Below are 10,974 nucleotides of genomic sequence, written 5' to 3'. Positions count from 1 at the left end.
TCGCATCACATTATCATTGCAGGCACGTTATCTTTGCCACTCACGGAGCGACGATGTGTTGGCTGTGCTAGCATATTATTGCAGGGATTCGTAGTCCAAGGTCCTAGCATTTTTGGCCTTCCATCCCCGCTGCGTTTCCCTCATGATGTCAATGAGTACGAAGTTAGAAGCTGTAAGCTTTGGGCCCTCCGAGTGAGTGTTGAAATGTGAACAATCCATCCGCACAGTGTGCGTTCTGTCATCATCGGATCTCATAACGTGCGTCCTGCTAGTTCTAAATTGCCGCCCGAGGCGATGGCAAATAATTAAGGCTTTAGTGATGGTTCAAGGCTTACGAATTTGTGCAGAGGTTGTTGGTATCGTGACCCACACACACCCACACTCACACTCGCACAAGTCTGGTCAAAGAATGGTAATGAGCCTTAAGCTGTACCAACATGCTTGGGACAGAAGGGTCATTGCTTGGAATTTGTCCCGAGATGTCCTTTTTTCTGTTCTTTCGCTGCAAGCCACTTGGAATCGTATGGAACTGTTCGAGCAATCGTGAGGATGCTCCGAAGTTGTTTGAAGCAAAATCGACCAACACAGGATAAGGACTCCATACTGCTTAAGTTGTTTTATTGGCTTCTTCCCCCGGAATGGTGCTCCGTGCATTCATTGAACTTTATTTCCTCCTTGCTTTCTTGAAGGTATCCATTGGAAACGCAAACTGGGCATAAAAAAAATCTCATTTGACTCCTAATTTCTTCCTCCCCCGTTCCCTCCTACCACACAGGACGGGTAAGGCGTCAAGCGGCGATAACAAGGTTGAATAAACAGTTTACAACCGACCCATCCATGGTCCACCATAAACATGTCTGGCCGATGCTCGAGTAGCCTTCGTGCGTCAAACACCGTTCCAGGATGATTGGTAATAAATATTTAGCATTTTTGTAACTTTTTTTTCTTCACGCCGAACCGTCCCGACACGCAGCACGGCAGCAGTTCATCAGGACGTCAATTGGTGGGACGGTACATTATGGGTAGTTTACAGCGTACCATGATCGGTACGGTAACAAAACTCCAGCTCCCATGTAAGCACATTCTTGGACATCTTTCCCTCTTTCTCGGTGTTGGGATGTGTACGTGATGCTGTTGAATGCATTCGTGGCCGAGAGTTATCAAACCCGATTTATTGTGTCCGCATTGATGGATGGTTCGATGGCAGCAGATGGAGAACATTTTTGAGGTAAATCACATTTGTGGTTGTACATACATGTGGGATCTGCATAACACCACGTATTTTATGCTCGTTTGCTACCCATGGAAGGTTTACATAGTTTTAAAGCAAAGAGCAAATATGATACATGACCGACAATCACTAACAGTTGAAGATTAAATTTAAAAAAGCGATATAGTTAGGCAAACTAGTTTAGAGAAAATCCTGACAAAATGAAGTTACAGCAGAATTGGATAAATTAATTGTTGAGAACCTCGGTGGATATGTGGTAGCGACGCCGGACTCTTCACGAAAGGGCCGGGTATCAAATCCCATCCTGGGAAGGTTAGGCAGGTTCCGTACGCAGGACTGACTCTCTCGCTATGGGTAATTTAAAGATCAAGCCAGAAATGATAAGCTTTTGTTTTTTTTTTGCTTGATTAGAACGGCCTGACGGTGCGATTGGGATTTTTTGGCCCAGTCCTGCCGCGTAGGTCGGCGTCGTTTATCACATACACCACCGGGCCCCACCAGGATTTTGAGGTTTTAGTGCCACAAAAGAAGAACATTGTTTGAGAGAATGTAAGAAATAATGAACAAATGTGTTGTTATTTTTTTTAACATAAATTCGTCTGTATTTATTGTTTTTCAAGTCAACTTCTTAAATGTATTCAGTACAATCATCGGGTATTAATTTTATTATAAATTATGCTCCTATCTGCTAACTTAATATACAAGAAAAAAAGCATTGCGTGTTCAATGCTTACAAGCTATCTGTGATTTATCTAATACTTCTGTTCTGATTTATTTTATACAAATAATAGTTTTCAATCGCTAAGATGAACATTTATGTAAGAGTGAATTTCGCAAACAATGAAAGCCTTGGTGTAGGTTTTACGAATTAATTCTAACCTTAACCTATTTAAACATCATCATTGAGGTAACATTGTACATACAGTTTTTTTACGCGTGGAGTTGATAAAATTTTCATTTTCAAATTTTTACGTAAAACCAACTATCAATCCTGTTGATATTATACAGCTTAGCTATGAATTTCTTTGTTAAAACCGAACACTATCATCCGTTTTACCCAGCAATATCCTAGCAGTGCAGTCGACTCATTTCCAGTCCCCCCAGTTGTCCGAAGTAGGGATAGCCAGATTTAGCTTCGGCCGCTACCGCTGCAGCTGCTGCCGCCGACGAGTAGTGTGGGTGACCGTGTGCATGATGGTGGTGGCCCATATTGTTGGAGAAAAATGAGCTAAACGTGAAGCAGAAACAGGAAAAGAGATAAAAGCTTATTAATTGCTGTACATTTGCACGGTGAAGGATGTGGGGCTTAGAAAAGCCACCGGAAGGCAAATGCCATCCCACAAAAAGGCCATAAAGTCAACCTACCTATAAGCGTCCCACTCGCTGGTGGACGATTTGTGCGAAACGCTGCCGGAACGCTGCCACTGCGTGTTGGTGTCAATGTTGGCAGTGGTCGTGGCGGATGGGTAGACTGTTGCGTACGATTGAGCGGCACTAATTTGACCGGCATGGTGATGGGTGGCGTGGGCGTGATGTGGATGCAGCTGGACATGTTGCGGGTTGCTGTCCAACATGGAGAAGTAGTTGTATCCGGTCGACTGTGTGCCACTGCTGGTTACGGTCATGCCACCGGTGGTGGAGTTCTGCGGAATGGGGGAAGCGGAGGTGGAGTGAGCTCCGGCATGCGACACCGGTGGGCTGATTGAACTAGGCGGGCTCATCGAAGCCGGCGGGCTCATGGTGGCTGAAGTGGGATGGATCATAGTTTGGGCCAGCGGGTTGTAGGACGATTGTGACGCTGCGTGGATTGAAGCAGTTTGGTTCGGTGACGATGAGTAGCATTGTGACCAGGCACCAGCTCCCATCGGTGAACCCGACCCGGAACCGGACGATGCCGTAACTGCAGCCACAGCAGCGGCCTGTTGCTCGAACTGCGAAGGATACTGCGAGGCGCCGAAAGCCACCATCTGCTGGGAGCTCATGTGCTTGCGAAGACGCGCACGTCGATTTGAGAACCACACCTGTACCCGTGCCTCGGTAAGTTTCGTCTTCTGGGCAAGCTCCTCACGGGTGTACACGTCCGGGTACTGAGTACGGCTGAAGGCAATTTCCAATGCCTCCAACTGTTCACCGTTGAAGGTTGTCCTGGATCGGCGTTGCTTGCGCTTAAGTGTAATTCCCGGTTCCGATTCGGTGTCACTGTCCTCATCACACGACGAACCACCCAGGATGCCGTTGATCGAATGATTCCCATGCATGTCCCCATCATCGCGGCGACCACCGCGCAGCAAACGGCTGATGGAACTGACGGACGGTGCGGAAGTTTTGTCGCACAGTCCATCCTTAATCAATTTGTCACGGATTTCCCAGCTGAATATGCCGGGATTCGCCTTGCGCAGCTCCTCGATGCGAGCTTCAATTTCCGGCGTTGACACGCGTGGTTTAGAACCGCCGATTACACCCGGGCGGATGGAGCCCGTTTCTTGGTATCGGTTCAGAATTTTCGACACGCAACCGTGCGATACTCGTAGCTGACGCGATATGACACAGGGCCGCACACCAGACGCCGCCATCTCCACAATGCGAAGTCTTATGTGATTCGGCAAAGGTCGTCCGTTGATAAACACTCCACCTAGCTGGTTCACACGTCCCTGACCTGTGGCAAGTGAAAAGTGAGAAGAAACGACAAAAGAAAACGGATCGTTAGCGCTATTTTCGATGCAGCCAATGGAAACGAAAAACTGGAATAAGTTTACAAAAAAAAAAGAAGGTAGTCTAGAATGTCTGCCACAAAGCGTACAATACAAATGGGTCGTGTCATGTTCGTCGACACATTGTCACACAGCACACCCAGGACCACACTCAGCGAGCTGATCGTTCTGTGCTAAGACCTATGGAATAACCCTCCGATCGAGATCAAAGCGATCGTATGGGAAGAACCGCCGCAGTGAAATGGTACGGAACAAGGACGGCTCGTGTTTCGGGTGCTACAAGGCGCTAGCATGGTGTCACATTGTTCGGTCGCATTAGTGGGTCTTTTCTTCTTAGATCGTCTACCGCCTTCGTCGTCTCTAATGACTTCCTTATGCGTTTGATTGAGAAGTTCCCAGCCCGGTTGCCGGATTACAAGCATTTCAGGTGTATCGTGGACGGTGATTGGGTGAGAACTTTAAATCAATTAAAACAACTTCCGTTGCCTTCGGGGTGCGAACCATTCTGACACGTTCGACAGGAATGCTTCCGGTGTGAGGGTTGTAAACAATTTCATCATACACCCGTTGAAACCATCGCTTGTGCAACCAAAGCAGAAGAATGAATGGTTCGTTGGGAATTCAAAAACAAATTACTTTTTCTGCGATCTCTCTCTCCCTCTCTCGCTCCGTTCCTCTTCACGTGTTTGACGTTAATCAAGTCAATCATGTCGATGAAATGTTAAATGATATGCTTTCGTCTTCGTGTTTTGTTTTCTTCCGTTCTGTAACCGGTTTGCATCGCATCGGTTGGAATAAAATCTGGAGTATGATGGGGTCGCACTGCGCGGAATGCGTACACATGTTTAATAGTGGCTTCAATTAGGCGTAAATTGCAATAAATTAATATACACACGCAACTAAACAGCAGTCGAAAAAAAAACCCACACCAGCAGGATCATTAGACTACTGTTTCTTTTGGATTTCCCCCATTTGGAGAATCAGTTCCTGAAGGTCAAAAAAGGAAACAACAAAAATGTTTTGGGTTGAAACAAATCCCCAAGGCTCTCCATACTTGGACACCTTTTCATGGGTTACGCTTATTAAAGCTCCAGCTTTGGGTGGAGGGAGAGTGGGGGACAGTCAATTTATCATTCCTACTGCAAAGCGCAGCAGCGGAAAAGGTTGAACATTCTGCTGTTACCATTTGTTAACACCAATTCTTTCCCCCATTCCTGTGCGCGATCAACGTATTCATAAAATCTAAACGTCCGCTTCCCTGTCTGCAGCCCCATCTAAGCGCGAACGTGAAACAGAAGCAAATCGGTACCAGCCTAATTTGAATTTAATGGTCTTTTCGGTATCATCGCAAATGTTGTTCCTAATTTTGTGGAAAGATTTAACTGATAAGCACGTTTGCTACGGTAGTTGATAAAATTAATTGTGCTGGCAAGCGTTGAAACAATGCAAACAGAAGCCATTTCAAGTTTCATAGTGAATTAACCCTACTGTCTAGCTCGGTGCATATCATAAATGCACTTTCCCGCGCACCGTACACACCTTTGGGCGACGCGAGCTATACATATTGGGTGCGTTAAGAAGAATCATGAAGCTAATGATGTTTGTATCGATGCTTCTGAACGCGTTCCTCCAAATTATAGATACAACACATGCTCGTAAACATAGGATTGAGTGAAAGGAAACAGCTATCGATCGGCACCCATCATGCAGCGATCAATCAGTAACTCAATTACAGGTTTCGTGATATAACGTAATTACACACCCCGGCAGTTGCGATCGCGTTGTTTGATTTCCAATTCGTTGAGGACGCTCAAAAGAGGTGAATAAGATAAGTCATTTTGTTGATACCTGAATGCACCGAAGTGTTACGTTTCAGTCACATAGTTTATGGCTTGCTCTAACATTACATACTCAACGTCATCGCTGTACATCGATGACGGCATACAATTTCTTAATCATTTAAAGTTCAACTTAACGGAAGCTATCTAAAGACCGAATTATGTCATCCGTTCTGTTGGCTTATATTGTTCCAATGATTGTTTCATAAATTTCCGTCATTGTTGTAAACCAGAGCGAGACACTACCACCGTTCCATTGCCATTTCTCACGGTCGGCTTTCAAACGTTCCGCAAGGAGCCGGCGTTGAAAAGATAAATTTGTTGAATGATCATCCTTTTTTGCACGTTGGCGCATACAGGTTTCGATTTTTTGCTTGCACACCGTGAGCCAGACAGCCAAATATTTAGGTGGTGTAGTTCTCATTAAACACCTCACCGAGTGCAATGGATGGATGCAATGAAAAATAGGTACCAAACCATCGGCAAGCGAAGAAGCGGTATCCAAATTTGATCAATTGATTAAAATGTATCGGTCGACCCCATAGGGGATATGTTGCACAACCCGAAAACGCCTTCTCTGCTGATCTGAAAGCACCGACACGGGATCTTATGCCGTTGCAAAAAAAAGTGGATGCGACGGTAAAGCTTTCGCTTTTTGCCCTCCTTTATCATCTATCGTCCCATCGCCTACAGTGCTTTATCATATAAATTGATCATTTAGTTTATAAATATATTAAACATCCATATAAATTATTGCATTAGTGTAAGCAATCCGTTCCTCTTGCTCTGCCGTGTTCTTTCCACTGCACTGCCTATCGCTATCGCCCGTTGCCGTCAGTGTGAAGCTTCACGAAGGAATTTCACCGGCGAGAGGACCGATGCGAACGTCAATAAATTCCTGACGATTTATTTCACGCGTACGTGTGGCATATGGAGAGATGACGCATTGCGGGCAAAAAGGAAAAACGTGTTGAAAGCAGGCTTCGCCAATTGGGGCTGATACACTGGTAAGATACTGGGTGCGTATCGTGGGTTAGGCTTTTGAAGCCGAGAGGGTTTGATCACGACCGAAATAACAACGGTGCGCGGTGCTATTCGTGTTCTTGCGATCAACGATCTGCTTTTGGCCGATCTCGAGCTTTTTCGTTGTTGCTGTTGTTGTTTTGCTCTCCCAAGGAACCGTGAGGCATGTGGTTACTTCCATCCTCCACCATCCCCTTTTCTTGCAAGGAAGAAAGTAATAAAATATTCCGGGGCACCCATTACATTATCATTATGAAGGACCGAGAGTTCCCTTCGAAAGTCGCTGCAGCTTCAACCGAACACCCAGCTCACCTTTAAGGTCGCTCGAAGCCGACTGTACGATTGCCGATGAACAACACCGTCTGGGCGTCGGGAAGACCACTGCCCGTGAACCGTATGGCCATCGCCGTGTGGAATGTGACGCGCGAGCTTCTTAAGCTGTTGTTGTGTGTTGTTGAGGAACAGGAATTACAAAAATAACATCAAAGCCAGCATGCCGCTCGAGTCTTGCGGCGGGTTCGGAAGGCGTTTGGGAGCTTGAAAAGCAACGCCAAAACGAACACCGAAGATCATCATCATCATCAGCAGCAGCAGCGTCATCAATGCTGTCGTCAGCGGCAGCCCCTTCGTTTTGGGCCTGTTCTTCGCGAAGGCACCAAACACAGGCGGAAAGTACTTTTGCATGAACCGTACCAAGACTTGCGTTCTCGCGTTACGACGCGCCATACTGTCTGTCGAATTTTACGATCGATGTGCTCCTCCGCAAGTCCGCGTTGGAAACAACAATGACAGCCTGAAGCTTGAAGCTTGAACTTTAAGTGTGGTCAGTGGGGATCCCATTCTCGGCGATGCTTTCCAGCCAATTTTCCCGACGGCGAACTGATCTTGGTCATTCCATTCAGCATAACTTGATCTCTAAGTAACCGTCCGTAGACAGCGGACGGTCGGAGAAGATGGAAAGTTCGTTTTGTTTATGCAAGTTCCGATCTTAATTTGAATTTCTTTAAAATCCCTCATAACCTTCATTCTACTCGCCGATCGTTTTAAAAAGAAAATCCCTTTTCAAAGCTAATTGAATGGAGCGTGTGGGCTCGTTCGTCCGGGTTTATTACGTAGCATGAGAAGCGCACAATAACCAACAATAAAATATTTACAACCATTAATCTTGTAAACGTCAGGAGCACCATGTGGGAGAAATGTTCTACCAAGGATGATACAGGTAGATCGTTGAGAATGGGACCGAATGTACGTTTGATCTAGTTTTACCTCACGAAACAAAGAGCAAAGGCAACATTACTCTACACTTCAGTTCTCGAAACGAAAGTGCCATGCTCCCGTGACGCAACGATTTGATATTCGTTCGTTTGAACCCTCTATTGCTACCGATTCATTTGATATGTACCGAACCATTGGATCTGGGTAAAAGTGTCCAAATTCTTGATGTTGCCGAACAACATCAGTTCCGCCTCCCTAGATCGATACATGTGCTACACAGCTGTTGTGTGTGTGATCGTAATTATGTTTAGCTATCGATTTCAGTTTCACACCGTTATCCGAAGGTGTTTTGAATGATTTATGATCATGCTCACACCCCATCGTAGAATGGAAATCGATCGAAGCATATGCTATAATCCTATTCATCGTAAATTGAAAGAAATGTTCCACATTCTCATAACTATTTTCACTCCCATGCCGACGGCTAATCGAAACACAGAACTTACCTTGGAAAGGGTATCCGCTGAAGATGGGAGACATATTTAAACTAGCAACAGCCATCGTATATTATCCTCTTGCGAACAACGCCAAATCACGTCTTAATGTTTACACAGTCGAAGCCTTCACGCTTCCTTTGCAATCGTCCAACACTTTCGTTCTTGAACTAATGTGTATCGACAGAAAACAGCTCTGATAGACAATGTTTGAATACGATCAAACATACGTGCACTATGATTCTTTATCGTCACTATTGTAAGTAGACACAAACTCACAACTTGCCACACTAACTCCTGCGGTGTCACGTTTCGTTTGGTGATAACACTTTGCACGATCACCTACGGTTCGGAAGCAAACTTCGATGTTAGGAAGATCTCTCCCAAGATGCTGCTCGCAAGGATGTTGGCACTCTAATAACTTGAAAGCCGGTTCGATGAACAGGTTTGACTGCGCGTTCGTCGAGCTCTAAGTTTTCTGCTTCTGCTGTACATCATCCTTCTTCTATCTGTTTCGCTTCGATCGGACACTGTTTGCCATCCCTTGCCCTTTTTGCATCTCACTTCCACACGCACCGAATGTAACGTCGATGCCGCGCCCACTTTTTTTCGAACCATTCTACGCATGCTGATTCGACTTTATACGGTGCAACATCAGCAGCTCGGCAGCGCATATGCGATATTGCGGGTTTGCCCACCAACACAGTCGATCCCACCAAGATCGCACACCCGAAGGAAATAAATGTCAACTTAACTTTTCTTTAGCGGCTGAATGTAATGACAAATGTGCCAACCATTTGTTCTGTTGGTCGGCTATTATCAGCGCCAGAAGATTATGAGACAGTTAGAATGAAACAAGCGGTGATGAACAATGAAGTCAAACGAACCGCTTCGTTCGAAAAGCCGTTTGAAGTTCCGGTATGGCATGTCGGTGTTAACGTGAGCAATGAATTAGTGGCTGTGTGACGTATTAAGATCAATTGATTATTACATATTTTTATTTTGTTTTTAATAGGAAAACGATACATTGTAGCATTAGTGAGTTACTTTCAATATGCAGTATTTGCGCATTTTTAAGATATATTTGGATTTTAAATATTCTTATTCTCTCTTGTTCATGCAGCATTTTGATTAAGTACGTACTATTTGTAGCTTTATGCTCAGTCATGTAGATAGTCTGATGATATTAGGCTGCAACATTTTTTTTATCAAACATTGAATTAAAGCACCATGGGACCACCCCAAAGAATTGCACAAGTATCTGCCGCCCTTACAAGAAGTCCTGAGTAGGTCTATAAATTTGAGTCTTCCCACGAATTTCTTCGTATCGGTATTACTAACAGGAAGTATCAGGATAATTGAGCGAACCGAAGCGTCTTTCATTCACAACACGGCTCTATGTTGGCGGAAAGATAGAGATTCATTAAGCCTTTAAAACATGATTCAACTTTTTGTCTAATCCGTCTCAATGGCGATTGTACCCAGCATACACTTATACACACGCGTTTCAAAGATAGAAGGAAAAACAGCAACTGGGAAATTGCTGGAACCGATCGCATTTTAATACCGGATCCAGCCGGTCGTCACTACTGCTGCCGGTGGTTACCATCTTCCTTGCGGTTAGTTGTTTTATTTGACCGCAATTCAATTATTTTCCTCACATACCTTAATCTTCCGTGCGTCTTCCAAAAAAATCGTACCACATTTTGGTTCCATTTTAGATGCGCTGTAATTTTCATTAAGAGATAAGCATTTTACAAGCTAGCTGTAAGACGTTTTTATGCCGCTGAAGGAAGAAATATGTGCGTTTGATTGGATGAAGGAGTTTTTCTAAATGTTGATCCGAACGTCCGAGACGGCTTGATGCTTAGACGTCCGCAGATGCATAATTGGGTGCCGGAGCTTCTATGTGTTTCCGACAAAAGTGATCAATCAGCTCAATCAGAGCAGAAGCTTTAGTTTTCTTCCTCCCTGAAATTTGTATTCCAGACTCATCTTGCGAGTGTAACGATTTATTGATTATGGTCATTTATTTTGAGAAGTAAAGCCTGAGAACAGAGTCCAAGCTGGCGCCAACTAGACATAATTTTGACAACAGCAAAAATCCATTTTTCAAGTTGTTTTTCATAAAATGAAATATTGCATGAATAATGATATCATTTACATTTTACACAATGCTAAAAAACAAAAATACCTAAAATTATATACTTTCCAATATACTCATCAACTCGTAAAAAACAAGAATAAAGTAAATTAAAATCACGTATTCTGTTTTTTACTTTAATTGAATGGTTCGTCTAAATACAACATGAAACACAACACATTTGCATTTTATTTTCAATCTTTCAATCAAACATTACGATTGCAATTTGAACTAGGGCAAACTCAATTGTGAACAGATTAGTTAGGTTCAAATCAAATCAGGTTAAGATTAACATACAAAATCTCTTACTTTTTATTAA

General features: G+C 44.1%; 1 protein-coding gene across 1 annotated transcript; it reads right to left on the bottom strand.

Annotated features, from left to right (window-relative positions):
* Window positions 1-1,834: 1,834 nt before the first annotated feature.
* LOC125767126 (protein gooseberry-like) lies at window positions 1,835-10,903 on the bottom strand. The gene is made up of 3 exons (XM_049433387.1): window positions 8,525-10,903; window positions 2,597-3,887; window positions 1,835-2,459 (listed from the first exon to the last, which is right to left on the bottom strand). The coding sequence occupies exons 1-3, from the start codon at window positions 8,577-8,579 to the stop codon at window positions 2,300-2,302; spliced, it is 1,506 nt and encodes a 501-aa protein (XP_049289344.1). The 5' UTR covers window positions 8,580-10,903; the 3' UTR covers window positions 1,835-2,299.
* Window positions 10,904-10,974: the final 71 nt, after the last annotated feature.

This window comes from Anopheles funestus, chromosome 3RL, assembly GCF_943734845.2.
Source record: "Anopheles funestus chromosome 3RL, idAnoFuneDA-416_04, whole genome shotgun sequence".
Classification (NCBI taxonomy): Eukaryota; Metazoa; Arthropoda; class Insecta; order Diptera; family Culicidae; genus Anopheles; species Anopheles funestus.
Note: the sequence above shows the minus strand (reverse complement) of the source record. Positions and strands in the feature narration are given on the sequence as shown.